Source organism: Malania oleifera, chromosome 4 (genome assembly GCF_029873635.1).
Source record: "Malania oleifera isolate guangnan ecotype guangnan chromosome 4, ASM2987363v1, whole genome shotgun sequence".
Classification (NCBI taxonomy): Eukaryota; Viridiplantae; Streptophyta; class Magnoliopsida; order Santalales; family Ximeniaceae; genus Malania; species Malania oleifera.
This window is the reverse complement of record NC_080420.1, coordinates 98,909,646-98,929,932: the sequence shown is the minus strand read 5'-3', so window position 1 is coordinate 98,929,932 and position 20,287 is coordinate 98,909,646. Positions and strand designations below refer to the sequence as shown.

Sequence of the window (20,287 nt, the reverse complement as noted above, 5' to 3'; positions counted from 1 at the left end):
TACAAGCAGGAGAGAAGACATCTCCTTAGCAAAGCTCAAGAAAACCAAAAAAAGAAAATTTCAAAAATAAAAAATGACAAAAGAAACTCAAAATACCCAAAGAAGAGACTTCCAATCGCACTGAACGTTTGAAACACGCATTCCCTTGAAATTTCCATAGCCCATACACCTTAAATAAGCCATAAAAAGAATCTTTTCCCACACCAACCAATATGGTAACTTCTTCCCTGAAAATATAAGCAAACAATGTTCCTTCCACAAGCCGCAAAAAACTGCAAATAAAGAACAATTCCATAATGCAATTCCTTCCTTCCTCCTCCTAAACCCCACCAAAAAAATTGCCAAGAACTCCTCCACTGTTCTAGGACAAACCCAGCTTTCTTCAAAGTAATTGAATAACTTGTTGCAAACCTTCCATGAAAAATCGCAGTGCAGGAAAAGGTGTGAAACAGACTGAACAATTAAAGCAAAGCATACAAACACCAGGAAGGAGAGCATTTAAAGATCTTCTCATCTGGAACAAGTCATTAGTGTTTATCCTATTAAGCACAACCAACCAAAGAAACGCTTTGATTTTAGTGGGAATTTTGAACTTCCATATAACCTTGTAATGAGGAAAAGAGAAATTTGTCCCAACCAAGAATTCAAAGAAAGATTTACAAGAATAGACTCCCGAAGAATCCAACAACCAATATCAACTATCATTTTCGGGAGATACCCAACAATTATTCAACAAAAATCTAGTATGGAGAATAAAGAGACAGAAAATATGAGATATAGCTTTCCGTGGACTCTCCGAAGAGCATCTAAAACACAAATTAGTATCACATCCATTCCCATCAAGTCCTAACAACTTTTGATAACTTTATGCCAGAATGAAGAAACCTTTAATGGGAGCCAGAGCAGTTTAGCCAACAGAGTCGTGTTCCTAGACACCAAATTTCCAAAACCAATACCATCCTCCTCTTAGTGCTACAAACCACCTCCCAAATCACAAAATGATCCCTAGAACCCACTATCGCTGACCAAAGAAAATCTCTCATAATTCTTTCAATCCTACTAACGACTCCCAATGGAATTTTCAAAATAGAAATAAAATACCACGGAATACTGGAAAGACAGGCCTAAATTAAAGTAATCCTCCCCCCAAAAGAAAGAAGGGCTCCCTTCCACCCATCTTAACGTTTGGACACTCTCCACCATAGGGTCCCAAAAACTCGATGAACAAGGATTACCTACCAAAGGAACCCCTAGATAGGACAACAGTTAACCCGGCTCAATGCACCCAATTTCTATGGCTAAATCCCTGACACACTCTACTAACTGCAATACCACTCTTGCCCAAGTTAAAATCTTAAGCCCTGAAACTCTATCAAAATTTTGAAGGAACCCTAAAATATTAATGAAAGGAGGCCTATGATCCTCTAGAAAATAGAAAATATAAACCGCAAACTGAAGTTGCGACACCTTCATCTCCTCCCTACCCACTTTAAGGCCTTTCACTAAACCTCTATCCACCGCCCTATCAAGCATCCTAATCATAACATCAGCCACATTAGACATACAACCTTTCATCCATCTATCACCACAGAAAACAAAAACAGCGAAAGAGGATCTCCTTGTCTAATCCCCCTCATGGCCTTGAACCAAGATTAGGGCTCATCATTCATTAACACCACAATATTCACATTATATATGCAAGCTTTCATCCATATATGCCATCTCTCTCCAAACCCCTTCCTCACAAAAATCTTATCCATAAAGTTTCAACTCGCTCTATCGTAAGCTTTTTCAAAGTCCAACTTAAAAACAAACCCCTTCTTCCTCCTAAAATCCTCAATGGTTCTTTCGCAATCAGGATTGCATCCACAATCTGTCTAAAACCCCCCCCCCCCCCCAAAAAAAAAAGACTCCAGGCCATAGAAATAGTCTTATCAAGCACCACACTTATCCTCTTAGCCAGCACTTTGGTGGTTATTTTATAAAACACTCAAAACAAGATTAATTAATCTATAGTCAAAGATCTTGATAGACTTACTTTTCTTAGGCACTAAAGTTATAAACATAGAATTAATAATCTTACTTAGAAACCCATTCCAATAGAATTCATTGAAAACCTTCATCAGGTCAATCTTCACCACCGCTCAACAATCTCGATAAAAAGATAAATTAAAACCATCCAACCCAAAAGCTTTATCCCTCTACATCCAAAAAATTGTAGCCCTAACTTGCTCCTCAAAAGGTCTCTCTAACTATCCTATCAACAGGTAAAGGATCCCATTCTAATCCTTCCACCCACAGTCTAATCTCATCCTCCTCAATGTACAGAATATAATAAAAATCAGTGATCTCAGAGGAAATTACATTAGAATCCGAGATAATAACCACCCCACCCCTAATCCACCTCCAACTCCCTAATCAAATTCTCCCTCATTTTTCCATTGGCTTTCCTATGAAAAAGTTAAGAATTATAGTCACCATCTCTAACCCATTTAAACTTTGTCTTCTGCCTCCAACTTCTCACATCCTTAAAAATTAGATCTTCCAATATATTCTTCAGAGAAACCCTTTTAGCCTCATCCTCCCTAGAAAGGATCATTCCTTCTTCCTTTCTACCTAACTCTCCCAACTCTCTTAAAATAATAGACTTTTTAATCCTAATATATCCAAACACCTCCCTATTCCACACATTCTTGAACTAAATGGGGTGGGACCCCACGGCACTTTCCTAGATTCCAACAAGATAGAAAAATGATCAGAAGTGGGTCTAGGTAAGAGAAATATTAGGAAACACCTCCCAATCAATGGAAAACAAGAACCTATCAATTCTACAAGCAACATCCCTAGCCCCACCCATTGAACATGTAAAATTGGCATTGCCCAAAGGAAGATCCCTCAACCCACACCCCTTAACAACTAAATCAAACTTTTGCACAAAGGTGTTAACCCTCCCACCCCCTTTTTTTCTTGAGGGAACCTAATTGCATTAAAATCACCACCCAATATCCACTTCGGCGCACACAAGCCATAAACTAAATATGCCCCTAAGAGCAGGCCTAGAAGGACTGCACATAAAGGAAATCCACGATTGACCCATATCTCTACTATCAAGCAAGACAAAAATTGAAACAAATACACTAAATTGTCCACTCTGGTAAGAGACCTAAGGTCCCACAATACTAGAATGCAGCCCGTCGCACCCTGAGATGGTACAAAATCGCAATCCTTACAAACCCCCCCCCCCCTCTCTCTTCCCAAATCCCTCTAACTACCTCCCATCTATTAACTCAAGCTTAGTCTCCTAGGTTAAGACAACATCGGGGGAATTCCTTAATAAAACCTCCCTTATTAGGCTTCTCTTCATAACATCCCCTAGACCCCTAACATTCCAACTGCTAATCTTCATAATCTAATGCGCTTACCCCCTTTCCCTATCCCCTTCCCTCCCCCATAATTGACGGCAGAAATCAAAATTTTTAATTCTTTTTCCACCCTTTTTTTCCCCCATGTAAGTTTTTGGATTCACCTCCAATTTAAACCTCAACTCTTGTAGGACTCACTAACTTCAACCCCATAACATTTAAGAGTTCGTTCAGGTCTCTATACTCCCTCTAGCTAACCCCTTGGCCAACACCAAAGCCACTCCCCCCATTAGTTCACTCATTGTGGCATAAAAAAAATCAGAAAATGACTGAACAGGAATAGGAAGAATATCTTTTCTAGGTTCCAAAGAATTTGAATCACCTACTAGAGCAGTTGTCTCCTCATCATTGCCCCTCTTGAAATCTAAAGGACTAACACCAACATCCACCTTAATAGGAATAAGCTCAAGAGCAGAGGACAAATACCCCTCATCAATCAAAGTTGTATTTGATCAGACTTGTGATTAATAGAACTATCTAATCCTTGCCCAATATCAGAGGACAATAAAGAACTCTCTCCTTGTGCAAGCTGAGGTATTTGAGGTAGCTTCTTACTCAGTAATAATTATTTCGGTCTTTCATTAAAACCCAATTCTCCAGCAAGTTCTTCCCAAGTATCCTCTCCTCCCATATCTAACTCCCTTCTCAACTGATCGATTAGCAGGTCAGACTCAGAATCACAAAAACTGCTTAAGTCATCCTCTGCTTCTGAGCACCTCCCATCCTCACTGAATGAGGCCCCCTTTGCTGCAACTTGGGCCAGTTTCGTAAGAGGAACTGCGCTCTTTCTACTGCATTGATTGTTGTACCAGATCCTCTAGACAGGCCTGCTGCCTAGTTACATTGTTTGAAATTTTTACTCCCCCTTCATCTAATTCAACCTTCTCCACCCCTGATTCCATACCCAGGCCTTTGAGAAGATCAATCATATCCTTTACAGTTAAATTAACCTGAGTATGCTCGCTGGAAATCTTCACCTCTGGACAGATTTCTGTATTTTCTTCCACGGTTCTGGTCACAGTATTTTCCTTGCTGGTATTTCCATTATTCTTTCAAACTTGGGTACTAACCTCTGTTCTCTTATCTTTTAATACAGGAGGAACACCCTTTTGGATAACCTTTTCATAACCCACACTTCTCTCCACCTTCAGTACAAGACTTAACTTCCACAACAGAAAGACTCCTTTGTTCATCCAATTTCTATTTACTCCCATTGATATTCTTGAATTTTTGTACAACCAATTTACCCAGCATTACAAATTCTTAAGAAGATAAAACAAACTCTTCGTTGTCCAGGAATAACTTTATATAGAAACCAAAAACCTGGTTCAAGAGGACAACACAACCTTCATCATCAATTTTATATTGTTTGAATTAATACATCAATTTTCCACAGTTTAAATTAAGCTTTCATTATAGTCCATTTCTAATTCAGCACCCAAATTGATTATGGATCCTTTACTTCTTTTAGGAGGCAGAAGGCAGATTATGAAGAAACAAAGATAGCAGGGTAGAAGTTCAATAATTTAAAATATGAAAATAAATACAAACAATACATGGTAGAAATAAGTGTAAAAAGAAAAGCAAATGGATTGCCATTGGAAACAGGGAAAGGACAAAAATTAAAACATTAAACAGAAAGGCCAAAATTCAGATGGCATCAGCCCCTTATCCCACACCAGCCCTTTGCCACCAGCGCCAAGCCCCAAAGGCATCACATACCAACATTGAAATCAGATTATAAAAATTTAGATATGCATATATACACCAATTATGCTCACATATCTATGACCACAAGCACAAGAATATTATTGTGCACAATTCCAAAGGGTGGGCAAATATCCAAACACCCACCAACACACTCACGTCTGTGCAAGGGAAGAATGTAAGTCAAACGAACAAACTTTGGAGCATAAACAATAGAATATTCCCAGAAAAGAAACAGATAAAGAAAACGAACTGACAAAAATACCTGAAAAGTTTTACCAAGGCCCATTGTATGAGCTAAAATACAACCAAGACCCTTATCACCAGACTTCACTCTTCGAATTGACTGGATGATATTTTCCCATATAAATCGTATCCCTGATATCTGCAACACAATCATTGATCAGAAGGCAAATGTTCTAAAACATTCACTGCCACTAATTCAAAAGATAAGAAAAAAAAAACCTATACTATTGAAGAAAACGTGCATTATAGACATAAAATTATAGCCCAAAAAAGGGAACAGAACTCTTCTAAGACATGCGCTCACAAAGAGTTTAGGATGGCAATCTCAGCCTCCCAGTCCAAATGAAGCAAAGGTTAAACAGGGAATCTCCTGTCCCTATCAAGATTTGATGAGTCAATCAGCAAGTCAAATGAAAATAGCCTAATTGAATTGTCAAAAATGAATCAATCACCATAACAGCACTCGTGTTGAAGACAGTGCAATCAAGCAAGCAAACAAATACAGCCTAAAAATTCTATGAGAATGAGGTAATATAACTAGAACACCATAAATGAGAAAAGACAATTCCCACATTTCCAATGAATGAAAAATACTATAGGGACCATTTGGTATATCACAAAACATTAGGAAAACGACCAAAACCAAAAAGGAAAAAATAAAAAATAAAACGAGTTAAAAATTTAACTCAACGCACGTTAATTTTTACTCTAAAATCAAATAAGAAATAAAAATTATGATTGGATTAACAAAATGCAGAAGAATACAAATGAAAAGACATTATGGTTGAAAGATGAAATTAATTATAATTTTCTTAATTATTATTTTTATAAAATTCGCATTTTAGTAGCACATGAATAACTTTATTGTAGGCAAAAGCTTCAAATGAGTTAAAATTATTTTGGGATGATTTATATTATTTTCCAATTTCTTTGAATTTTTAGGGATATTTTTATTTTTACTAAGAAACACCATAACTTTTTATTTCTTTAAAATGTTACGCACACAATGATTTAATGCATAGTTTTCAAATCGAGATTCAAATCAAGAGTCAAAATCTCAATTTTGGGAATTGGGAATTGAATCCAATAGTAAGATTCAGTTTAAATTTCAAGAATGAAATCCAAATGACAAGCATATACTAATATACGTACAACAAATGAAACAGTAAATTTCATAGTTATTAGTGTTTGTGTGTGTATGCATATGTACATAGATATATACAGAAAGATTAGGTGATAAAGCCTAAGATCTCCTCTTCAGCAAATAGTTATAGTATTTATCTAATTCAAAATTATGCGCCAAACAAGACACTTAACCTTAAAAGGGACTTTAGTTTTCCAAATAAAATTATTCAAAAGGAAAGGGCAACCAGTTGGAGATTTGAAAAGCTAAGAATGAAGGGATCTGCAAGAAGAAATACCAGCACTAACAAAACTACACTTTCTTTTATCCTGAGAAGGATGAAATTAATAAAATCAAGAATTGAACTCAAGGGACTAAACTCACCCACTTCCCTATCATTCATATAACCTAAAAACACACAAAGATTCCAAGAAAGATTAAAACCATTCTGATTGCATAAATGTAGAATAAGAGCATCATGGATGTTGGAAACACTCATAAATGAGAAAATGGTATCCCCTATCCACACATCCACCCAAGAATGAACTCCATCCATCACCCACCCAGTAATGAGTCAAAGAAAATGAAAGTAGGACAAATTTGAGATATAAATTTCCATGGACTAGCATAAGAAATATAACCCACACCCCCAACCTTGCACCTAGACCTAGCAAAGTGGGTTCGGTCGATAATCCATGGCAGATTAGGTAAATTATAGGACGAGGATATTGCAATCCATATCCGACTCATTTAAGTTACGGATTTATTGCGGTTCAAATCGGATATTCCGTCATTCCCATCCCTAATATAATTTTTTTTACCATCCGATGAACAATTTATTTTGTAAAATAATAACTGAAATTATTTTTAAAATTATAATTTGGTAATTGTTAAACATTTTAATGACTAATCACAACATTATATTTTTTTTTATTTTTTAGAACATGGATTTAGAGGCCTTTGTTTTGATCACGAGAAAATTGAGTATTTAGGCTTGAATTTTGAATGTGGACATGGGCAGACCCAGAGACGCATATAATAATGCAAGAGTTGGGAGTGTGGGACTAAGTCTTAGCCAATAAAGCTAATGCTAATTGAATTAATGTCGAATAAACATGGGGATATGGGATTATCAATGAATTTAAACATTAGTTGTTAGCCAATAGGCGGATATCTATCAGATAAAATCCTAAATCCACCAACCGACCCATTTAGAGGCGGATAAAAAAAATTTAAACCAAATTCGACTCCTTTAATGTGTGGATCAGTTATAAGTCGGTTTAAGCGGGTTGGATTCGGTTAGGATTAACAGATTTTTATCCATTTATCTAGATCTACTGGCACCCGCCTAAACATCCAACCATTTCCACAAAGTCCACATTGCTTTTAGTTTTATGCATCAATTCAATTTTCAAGTCTACAGAGCACCAGATATTTCATTTCATCTTAGAGTCATGCAGTGAAGGAGAAAAAAATATCATATTGAGCTTTTCTCTAGCATGCAGTAAATGGCAGAAAACAAAAACTCAGCCAACTTCAGTTCTTCCATTCAGCTCAAGCCAACATGCCTAAACGAGTAGAGGCTTGAGGCCAGTCGAACCTCTTGGTTGAGGCATCTCATGCAACAAACCATATTATCAACAAGAGAACCATTGAATGCCCAATCAACTAAAAAGCTACAGACTCAAAATAATGTACAAAATTTCATATATCATTTTCTAGAAGTATTATAAAGTAAACAATTATAAAAGCTACATGATAAGGAGGAGATATGCCCCTCGGATGAAAGTAGAATGGAAAATAAAAATTCTCACAAAGTTTCTTCTATTAATAGTAACCACCATAGTTTCTAAAAAACTCCCATTCTTAAACAAGAAAGCATCCTTTTGAATGTTGTAGGAGCTCAAGTAACGGAAAAAAGACCTACTATATAATAATTAAATTGAGAAGTTATTCAGCTTATCAGCGACAATCGCATGCTTATCATTAAAAAAAATAAATAAAATAAAATAAAAAATCTACAAGGATTTCAAATATGTATATGGAAAAAAAATAGAAAATGAAACCTGATGAGCTTTCAATTTAGCCGAGATGCTGGGAGGAATCCTCACAGCTTCTTCACCTTTCTCCCTCACAACATTCACTATATAACCCCTTAAGGCATCACCCAGCACTTCAACACTAGCACCTTCTGACAAATTCCCATTACAGCTTGTAGTACTCATCATCTTGGACTTGGCAGAGAACTGTACTTGCAAAGACTTGAGACGTTCTTGACGTTCCTATCCAAGTTGCATTATAATGAATGACATCGTACAAAATAAAATAAAAATAAAAATTTAAAAATTTTAAAAATATAAATTAAAAAAAAAAAACATTAACTGAATAATTCCAATGCATAAAAGATACCTTTTCAATTGCAATTTTCCGTTTGGTCTCCTCACCTAACTCAGTATCATCAAGGATCCTACGAATTTTCTTTTTCCGTCTTTTCTTAAAACTGAGAGAAAGAAGAGCCATTCAAGATTTAGATATGAAGGGCATCTAGTTTCAATAATTTCAAACAACTTGAAATTTCATTCAAGCGAAAAATCAGTTCAAGACTAAAACAAAATTGCGAAGCCACTGTACATATATCAGCAGGAAAAAAAAGAAGGTATCAAGATAACCAGGCACATCTAACAGAGTCAGGCCGCGCACAATTTCACCCATTCAAAACTAAATGCAGGTTGAAGTCAAAAAAATTTGCAAAAAAAATCAAGTGTGTGAAACATACGCCAAAACTATTAAGTTCAATACAGCCACAAAACAATCCAAAAATAAAGAGTTAAATCTATTAATGCTGAGCTTATTAATACTAAGATACTGTTTTAACAATCGAAGGAAAAGAGATCAGCCACTAGTTAAGAAGGTGGAAGTTCTTTTGCTTAATGGACATGAAAGCTACATGCCCAGGATACAGCACAGAAAACAAAGCACGAGACAAACCACAAGGCGTCAATATTAAACCTTTGAAAATTATGCAAATGGACAGTACAAGGAATTTAAACATAAAATGCGTCAGCATCAGAATGAAATGGGAAAAAATATATTTGGTACTCAATAATGCATTAATCAAATATATGGCTCCATAAAATTTCACAAATTTCCATACTCTTTACAAATCAGTGCAATGCCCCAATCTTATAAAAAATTGCAATTTACCTGATCGGAACATTGATATCGGCATCTGAATTATCTGACTCACTGTCCGAGCTGGAAACAACCAACACCCCAGATCCCAGGGCTTTATGTAATTCCAATGTCAACTGTTTCAAGAGATTTGGAGAACAGCAACAACATTTCCAGCTACCAGCCTGTTCTCCTGACACAAATTCTTCACCAACATTCCTTTTTATACAAGTTGCACAGAATAATGTTTTACACGACTTACAACTAATTAAATCGGAGCTCCTTCCACACCACCCACAGTAGCACTCAGAGCAATCGGGATCCTGCAACAGCATCATGTCATTACAAAGTATAAACTAAGACACTCAATAAGAAACATTAAAAATACCATTCCAAAGAAACATCTAGGGCCAAATGAAACAGTTTAATGATCTCTTGGTTGAGATAATCAGTATCTCATACAAAAGAACATAATTTGTCATAAGTAGTTAGATGAGTCAAAAAGATGGATGATTTATATTTCAACGAACAACAATCCAACATATTTTGAAACTATATTCAGTCTAGTGCTCTTTATAACTGCTAAAATTTCATAATCAACTTCCTTACAGCTACAAAAAAGTCAGCACATACCTTCATATACATTTTAGCTTCCATTAGACATTTACAATCTTTGCAAATAATTACTTTCAAAAGTGGATGTTGGTGCACTTCAACAACCACCTTATTACAAGCAGTGCAATGGAATTCCTCATTCGGACACCGTGAAGAAAGATTATCAGCACTGACATAAGCCCCTCCATTTTCTTGCAAAAATTGATCCTCCATTTTAGTCACATTACATACAGGTGAAGCAGAATTGTTCTCCCCCCCATGAGCTTCATCCTCACCATCTATTAAAACAGTCTTGCACTTCTTAATATCAACGCCTGTGTCATCACCATCACATGAACGCTTCAACCCCCTGCATTCACTTAAATCAGGTAAAGCAGACTCGCAGTTTACCGAGACAGTACCATTGCTCAATGGTTTTTGTGCTTCAAGATCAGAAGTTTCAACATTTTCAAGAACATCAGCTTTAGGATTCACTTGCTTATCTTTCTGCAAACCATCATTAGCTTCACAGGTTTTGTCACCTGGGACACGGGCAGAGTCGTCACCCAACTGCGTGGAAACATTTAAATTGCCTTCCATTGTCTGCCCAGTGGGGAAAACTTCGTGCTCCTAATTCAAAAATAGAACCACAAAAAATAAATAAATAAATATATATATATATATATATATATAAAAAAAATAGGGGATAAAACCAGCTAAGTTGAAGCATCAGTATCGAACAATAACAACATTGAATGACAGACATATCCATGACAAAGATAGGACAGGCAACATCGATTCACTACAATGCATATCAATGAAAAATGAAACAATATAACTTCTACAAATTTATTGAACTTTTCCTCTGACATAAATGATGTTATTTGTAATATCTAAAAGCAACTATCACAAATGCAATTTCTTCTATAGCATTATCTAAGATTATATCACCAAGCCTCTACATCATAATTGTTCTATCTGGGTGTGATGCGTACAAACACACAAAAAATTTACAAATATTCAAAAAAAAATTTATTCAAATCAAATCAAAATGTTTTACTTGTAAACCATTAAATTCAATAGATATTTTTAATATTACACACACACACACAATGAAAAAATATGCATGTTCATTTTCAATCAACTTTTGGTGGATTATGAGGAGCTAGCAATAGTTCTCAATTTCCAATTAAATGACAATTCACAAGAAAGAAGGTTAAATACAAGTTAGCATTCAAATCATGAACTAAAGAAGGGGAGCCTTGGTGCAACAGTAGAGTTGCTGCTGTGTGACCTCGAGATCACAGGTTCAAGGCATGGAAACAACTTCTTGCAAAATGAGAGTAATACGAACTAAACAATTCTAAGAGGGCATCAGAACACACCTTACATATCCTTGAAGGCCCACCCACCAAAAAATTTTGCAGAAAGAGGGAGCGTGGCAAAAATGAAACAAAGTCTAATGGCAAAAAAACTAATGATGAAACAGGTAGATTACTGAAATGAAATCTTTCAGCATATTTCAATCTGAGACAACGGGAGGAAAAGAGTCATGTCTACCAAAAGCAGAAAGAATCCACCTTTTTAATTTTACTACTATGTCTCCTCCGTTTCAAATGAAGATGAAGCTTCCGATGAATATTTGCATCATCTTCCTCCTTGACCTGTAAAAGAAAATACTTATGAATAATGAGCCCCATAAAATTAATGCAGTTTAAACAGATAATAACAGAAAGCTTAGAATTATTTAGAATGGCTACCAAATAGCTACCAAACAGAATTTTTACCAATAAACAACAAAACCAAATCATGCAAAATGCAGACTGTCACGTGTCATTAAATTTACACAAAGTAACAGTGTGCGACAGACAGATCCATCTTATGCTTCAAGACCTTAACAAGAATAAGCTGCTGTAGTCCCCGAGAAAAAAAAAAAACAAACAAACAAACAAACAAAACTTGGAGATAGATCAGATTTGCCACATTAAAAATTTGGTTACAAAAATACGAATTTCCCTTCCATGCGAATGAATCATTAACTTGCACATTTGCACGTGTGTGTATGTGTGTTAGAAAAAGTAGAATAATATTAAGAAATAAATAATATACAAAGAATGAGAAAAAGGAATCCACTTTATACAGCAAACAGAAAAAACAAAAGAAAAAACATTACAAACAGAATAGCCAACCAATCGAGCTGAACATCCTCAAAACACATCCCCTTGAAACAACATGTAGCAACAGCATATAAAGAAGCACAATATTAAATCTAATGCCAAACAGAAAACCAAGAAGTCTTCTTCCCTTAAAAGGTGAGAATTCCTTTCCTTACAAATACCCAACAAAAATTATACACCCACCCCTACATAATGCTTAACTGTCTTCACTCCTATCAAACATCAAAAAAGGAAACGGCCAACATATCCTCCACCAACCCTGGACAAACCCAGTTTTCCCCAATAAAACCAAAAATCTTGTTCCATACCCTGCAAGAGAAAGGACAATACATGAATGATAGACGGATTCAGAACGATCAAAGCAAAGAATGCAGACATCCAGAGATATTGCCTTAGAAGGCCTTTACTCTGCAAGGAAGTGTTAACTGTATTACAACCAAATAAAAGCCTTAATTTATGGGGGGAATGTTTGCCTACCAAATACTATGACAGAGAGAAAAAGAAAAGTTCTCCCGTATTAAAAACTCAAAGAAGGATTTGCAAGAGAAGTCCCAAAAAATTCAGCAACCACTTCCTTACATGCACCCTATTGGAAGGGGCAGCAACCCTTCAAAAAACACAGCAAAGACGATAGCTCCTTCACCACTCTATCATTCAAAGACCTATGGAAATGGAAATCCCACAAAATTCCTGCCCATTAGAAAGGAAAAAAGAACTGAACCATCATGTAATGAAGAAAGACTATAAAAACGAAGCAAAAGGCAAGACAAGAGCAGAATCTCCTGCCCATGGATCTCTGCATGAACAAGCATGAAGCCCATTACCCAAACCAAATTTGGAACTAAGAATAAAACGTTGGTAAAGCTGTTATATGCATCTCCAAGGACTTTCAAAAGAAGATCAAAAACCCACATTAGCATCCTATCCATTTTCCTGTATGCCAAACTCACTTCTAATTACATTGTTCCAAAATGAGTTCGCTTAAGGAAACCCTCCATAGCCACTTACTCATCAAAGCGATGTTTTTGACACCAATTTCCCTAGACCCGACCCCCTACCTTTTTTGACCTACACACCACCTCACAACTAACCTAATGATCTTTCTTTTCCCCGACGAACCAAAGAAATTCTCTCATGATTCTCTTCACAGTCCTTGCTACTCCTATAGGAACTCTAAATATGTACCAAAAATACAAAGGTAAACTAGAAAGGCAAGATTAAATAAGAGTCATAACACCACCTAAAGGAAGGAAAAAAAAAAAAAAAAAGCACTCTTCCACCCATCCAGATGCTTAACCACCTTCTCCATCACAGGAGCACCAAAACTAACCGACCGATGATTACCATCCAAAGGAACCCGTAAGTCGAAGGCCAATCTAGGATAACACACCCAGCTAAAGAAGCCAACTCCAAAGAACTAGCAACTCCCACATTAACACCTGCTATCCCACTCTTTCCAAAATTTACTTTTAACCCTTCAACACACTCAAAAAAATGTAAATGTTAACCACATTTAAAAAAATTCCCTATGACACACTAATAAAAAGAGTGTCATCACAACACACCACAACCCTCTCATTTCCCACCACATTTCATTTTATAACCCCTCTATCAAAAGCCCTATCAATCTACTAATAACATCAATTACAACACAAACAAGAACAAGGACAATGGATCAATCGTCTTTAAAGAGACCTAGAAAAATGGGAATTGAGGGGTGTTTGGTCATATTAGGATTAGGAAGGCTATCACTTACAGTGATTTGGATCGTCCAAATAGAAAAGATGAAGACGATAGTCTTTCTAAGAGTAAGGGGTTAATTGGTTTCGTAGAAAAAAGAGTTGGAGGATTTAATATTCTAAAGAAGTTAGAAATTGGAAACCAAAGACTAAATTTAAATGAAAATTTGAATGGATTAAAGGGGGTGATCCTAATTCAAAATTTTTTCATAGGTTAGCTAATGGGAAGGCACAAAAGAACCTTTCTAGGGAATTGCATTTGGATAGGGTGAGGTTATTTCTAATCCTTGTTTGATTGCATCTAAGATCACTTCAACCTCTATGCTAAGGAGGACATTTGCAGGCATATGATTGAGGGATTAGATTGGAACCCTGTTTATGGAGATCCAATATCCTAGTTGGAAAAGACCCTTTGAGGAGGAAGTGATAGTTAATGTGGGATGGAAAGTGGCAAGGCTCGAAGTCCATATAAGTTTTTTTCTCCAGATTGTTGGGATGTGATAAAGGGGGATTTGCTTAAGGTTTTTAATGAGCTTTACTAGAATGGGATTCTCATAAGAGCATCAATTCCACATTCACCACTTTGGTGCCTCAGAAGAGTAGATTTATTAATTTTGTTGATTGTAGACTTATCAATTAAATATCTAGCGTATATAAGATTTTTCTTATAGCAAAAGAAGTATATTAAGAGAGAGAATAGAGGAAGATACAAGCGAGGACAAAAGATCCTCAAAACCCCAAAAAATAGAGATTAAAAAAAACCTAGAAAAAAAAAATAAAAAACAAAATAAACCTAATTTAAAAAACTCTCTATTTAAACCCTTCCCTTCATAATTGATAGAATCCTTGCTAGTTTCCGCTGACCTTTGATTTACTTTTAGCTCCATCTGATCAAACCTCATACCCACCATGATCAGCCATCCACAGCCCCATTCTAAAGGATTATAAACAGCAACATCCTTTTCACTAATCTTCTCCATAGGAGTACATAATTTCCCGTCCTTAACTTGATTACTCACAGCAATATTCAGCTCACTAATCTTCCACAAGAATAGGTAGTATCTCATCTTACACTAATAACTCACAAGTCACAATCATATTCTCACCCAACCCCACTCAAAGATTGAAACATCCTCTAAACCTTCAAGCGGAGAAGAGGGCAAATAAGAAATACCCCCAACACATCCAAAGAGTAGTAGGTGTTGTTCTAGCTAATAGGTTTGAGTGTTGTGCTTCATAATACTATTCCTAAGGCTCAAAACGCATTTGTGGGGTAGGCTGTTTGTGGATGCTATTCTGGTTGCTAAAGAGGTAGTGGAGGATGTCCAAAAGAGGACAAAAAAAAAGGAAGGTTATTGTTAAATTGGACTTTCAAAAAGCTTATGATAGGGTTAGTTGGAATTCGTTAAATAACATTTTTGTTAGAAAGGGGTTTGGGAGAGGTGGCATTCTTGGATGAAAGGTTGCATGTTTTTTTTTTAATAATAAAAGAAGGCATATTAGATAGAGACAGAAATTACAACAATCGAGAACGAGAAATCTCTAAAAATAAATGAAAAAATAAAATAAAATTGAAAAATGAAAATTAATAGTCAAAAAAGGAACCCCCTCACTGAACTCTTCAAGTTAGCCAACTCCTTTGACCCTTTTTAGCACTGTTTTTATACCTGTCAAAACGCACTTCATTTCCCCCAAAATCACAAAAATTTAACTCCAATAAATCCATGAGTTCTTAAATTTCAAATCCTTTTAAATCTCCTACACTGGTGTTGGTAAAATACTATCCTTGCGCTGCAGCTCATTACCCAAATTCTCATTTTCAAATATAGAGACCCTCCCCCACAAAATCCTTCCAAAGGGGTTGGGTGTACATATGATAAGTCCCCTAAAATGTCATTGAGTTAGAAACTTATCCATATTGTTCCCTAATTTCATTCAACAGTAAACACCCACCACACTCAAACTCACTAAGACCATCGCTTTCATTATCTGATAAATCCTCCCATTTCATTACCTCCTTTCCTTTGCTAACCCCATCACAAGAATTGTCTACCTTTTTCTTAGCATTTATGTTTTCCACAACAACTAACTCTCCTTCTAAATTCCTCCTTAAAATCTTTGGCACTACCTCACCAGAGTGCGCCTTTTTTTTCTTCAGAGAATTTTTTCATATCCACACCCATCTGCACAATCTTCCAACAAGCATGGTCTTAAATTTCCACAAAATTGTCGAAATTTCCGTCAAAATTTCCGATTTTTGTCACCCTAGAAATCAAAATGTCAGTCGATTTCCGTCTTGCATAATTTCCGTCGAAATCTCAACAAATCATCCGAAATTTATCGAAACCTCGAAATTTATCGAAACCTCGAAATTTTAGCGAAATTTGTCGAATTTTAACTATACAATGAAATTTCGTCGAAATTCAAACGAGAGATTCAAGACTGAAGTGAAATTTCTCTTTTAATTTATTTTATTGAAACAAAAGGTTACCACAAGTACTTTTGAAATTATATGAAAAAATAAACTTATAGTAATATTTTATTTAACCATTCATGTCTAAATTATCAATATTTGTATAATAAATAATATTTAAATGAATTATGAATTTCATTTGCATTAACTGAATCTGTTTAATGTACATTATCTTACAAACATGTTTGATACACATACTATTTTACAACTTTTCCACCCTATACAAAACATAGATGTATTTAATTTGTAATATATTAGTCTTAAAACTTATATTATTATATTTGTTAACCATTTCTAAAGTTTCACAAAGAATTCCATGCTTTACTAGTTTCCGTTATTTTTTCAAATCGAAATCGAAATTTCCGTTCTTTTGAAGCTTCGAAATTTGAGTCGAAATCGAAATTTAAGACCTTGCCAACAAGTATAAGCCTTGGGATTGTTACATCTCTTTGCTTTGAGGTCTGAGGCATCAGATATCCTACCAAAAACACGATAACCTTTGTAAACCTCTGCTACAGCAACTTCTTGTTCCAGAACACAACCATCAACCAAAACTCCCAAATAGCTTGAAACAAGACTTTCCTTCGTCACCTATTTCTCTTTAACCCTTTCAGTACTACTGCTTCTATCTAATGAAAATGGCCTCTGGCCATCAAAAATCTGCTTAGAAAGTGAGCATTGCAGGGTAGAATTTGTACCCAGAATCAGCTTGGAAGACAGCAACCTGTTATGTCACTTATCTTCCTACAGCCATTTAATGGGGAAATTCTGGGTTTGGAATGCAAGACACTATTGTTCTTCCACAATTTGGCCTCCCACTACTGGTGGCTGCTGCTCTGGCTGAGAAGATCCTTCAGTAACAGCACACAAGTGCTCTTTTTTTTTAATCCATTATGCCCAAGCAAACATCCCTGGTTTTAGAAACTCCATTGGAAAGCACCTCTTGGGCATTATTTGAGAACTGAACAGTTCCTTGAGCATTTTCACCAGCCTCTTGGGTCCGATCCACATTATTAAAAAAAATGGACCTGTTTGATGGACTGGCCCATCTGAGAATGATCCAACTCAGAGGAAACTTCCTTTGTTTCCAAAAGGACGGCCCAATTCGTTTTTAGCAAGACTATGGGCCTGCTCAATAAGTTGACCCAACATAGTTAAAAAAAGAAACTGCTCCTTTTCAATCACCTAGCCTAGGTCCAAGACGAATACAAAACTTCCCAGCCCAATATTCTTGGTCTCATCTTCCCCAAGAACAACCCTAGCCGCATCTGCTAGCTTCCAAGCTCCATCTGAAACCCTAGAAACCTGAACTGTAAGGACATTCTTCTCCAATGAGGTGTTGCATGTCTAACATTTTCTTCTCTATTATAGTGAATGGTGAACCTAAATCCTAGTTTAGTGCACCAAGGGGTGGAAGACAAGAGGGATCAGCTCTCCCTATCTTTGTTTGTGCTAGTAGATGATGTTTTAAGATGAATGGTCAAGGGGTTGGTGAAAGGTTTGGTAGTGGAGACAGAGTAAATGGTTGTTTCCCATCTTCAATTTTCCTATGATACTATATTTGTAGGATATTTACAGTTCTTTTTTTAAATATTGTTAGCCTTCAAGTTTTTGAATGGGTCTTTATAAATTTGAGCAGGTCTTTGGGCTTAAAATTAACTTAGGTAAGTGAGTTATTGCCGCTACTATTTATTTGAATGACAGTAGATCTAGGAAGTTGGCTTGGTTAGCAGGTTGTGGTATTTTGGATTGGCATTTATCTTATTAAGGAGTCCCTTTGGATAGCAGTCCTAGGTCGGTGGGTTTTGGGGACCCAATGGTGGAGAGAGTGTAAACATTTAGATGAGTGGAAAGGACTGTTATTTCTACCATGAGGGTCACATTACACTTATTCAGGCTCGTCTTACTCGTATCCCTTCTTAAAACTTGTTATCTTTAGGATTTCAGTACACAAAGCTAGTAAGCTTGATAAAATTATCAGAGATTTTCTTTTGGATAACAAAATAAATCTATTAATGAGAAGAAATAATTAAAATGGACATAGGATAAGAAATTCTCGCAGAAAGAAGCAGAAAACAAGCAAACTGAAAAACAATTGCATCAAAGCTGACTTCCAATCCTTTGGATATCGGACAGAGTTAGAACCCCCTAGAGACCCCAAAAAGAAGCAAAAATAAAAGTAACCATATCCAAAATCAAATTTGGAGAAATCTTCTAATCTATGAAGATCCTAGCATTCCTTTCAAGCCAAATCAACAACAGCGTTGTAAAAACTGCACAGTTTCAAAAGATCCTTCCTCTTTTATTCTTCCCAAAACCCAAAACTTCACCATTGAAAAGTCATGAATAGTTTCCAGAGTTACCTAATCTAAAATATAAAAACTAATTATTCACATGCATCTCACAACCTTACAATGAGGGTAAATATGGCTATATGTCTTGTTTGAATTGCAGCACTGCATGCAAAAGTCTGGACTAAGGGCTTTGTATGGCCTCCTTATCTGTCACACATCGTTCTTTGGTCTGGGTTTGTTTGGTGTGCGTCTTGGGGGAGGGTGGGGCGAGGAGTCATTTGGTTAGTTGGGAAGTAGAGTGTAGGTCTAAAATGGAGGGTGCTTCTCATTGATGTTTCCTCCTCCTTTTTTCCACTTTTCTTGTTTTTCTTTTCTTGTTTTTCTTTTTTTCTTTGTTTCTTTTTTTTTTTTTTGGTTTTGACTAGGAGGATTTCTTATTCTCCTTTTTTGTACATTCTTCCTCTCTAATGAAATAATCTTTTTTTTTTTTTCGTTGTCAGAAAATGAACACAATTCCTTTAAGTGTAAGAAAACAATTTTTTTTCAAAAAGAAAACTAATTAGTGGCTTTTTTAACACTAAAGAAGTATATTACTAGAGAATCAGAGTACAATAGAGGAGAATAAGTAATCCTAAAAAAAAAAAGAGGAAAATTAAAGTAGGAAAACAAAACAACTAACATAAAACAGCTGTCCAATCACACGGAACATCTTCAAGACATAATCCCCTGAAACTGCCCATAAAGAAGCCAAATACTGAATCTTATTCCAACATGAAAAGCCAAGGAGTCTTCTTCCCCTTGAAAATGCAAGTATTCCTTTCCATCCAAATACCGCACAACACAGCAAATAAGCCACATCTCCATAGAGGAGTCTTCTCATTGCTCCTTCTGAATCCCAAAAATAAATAGCCAGCATATCCTCCGCAGACTCTAGGCAAACCCTTTTTTATATAGAAAAAGAAATTCATTAGATAAAGGAAGAATGTACAATCAGGAGAGAAGAGATCTCCTAAACGAAATCAGGGAATCCCCAGAAAACAAAAACATAAAAAGGAAAATCAATTCAGCACGCCCTCAGAAAGGACTTCCAGTCCCGCTGAACATCTGTTAAACACATGCCATTCAAATTTCTGATGCCCACACACCACAAAGAAGCCATAAAAATCACCTTTTCCACACAAACCAATATGGAATCTTCTTCCCTGAAAAAATACGTAAAATTACATTCTTTCCACAAGCCCCATAACACTGCAAATAAAGCACAATTCCACAAAGCAATACCTTCCTTCCTCTTCCCAAACCCCACAAAAGATATTGCCAAGAACTCCTCCACTGTTCTCT

At 36.0% G+C, this 20,287-nt stretch overlaps 1 protein-coding gene across 5 annotated transcripts in view; it reads right to left on the bottom strand.

Moving 5' to 3' along the window:
- Positions 1–20,287, bottom strand: part of LOC131153535 (protein CHROMATIN REMODELING 20) — a 119,580-nt gene that overhangs the window by 59,239 nt on the left and 40,054 nt on the right. For 4 of the 5 annotated variants that reach the window (XM_058105887.1, XM_058105888.1, XM_058105889.1 and 1 more), the window contains 6 exons: positions 11,844–11,927; positions 10,303–10,893; positions 9,703–9,992; positions 8,908–8,998; positions 8,565–8,780; positions 5,395–5,514 (listed from right to left, as the gene is read on the bottom strand). In XM_058105887.1, the coding sequence (XP_057961870.1) occupies positions 5,395–5,514; positions 8,565–8,780; positions 8,908–8,998; positions 9,703–9,992; positions 10,303–10,893; positions 11,844–11,927 (1,392 nt within the window). The remainder of the gene's footprint in view (positions 1–5,394; positions 5,515–8,564; positions 8,781–8,907; positions 8,999–9,702; positions 9,993–10,302; positions 10,894–11,843; positions 11,928–20,287) is intronic. The other variant, XM_058105890.1, reaches the window with a different exon arrangement.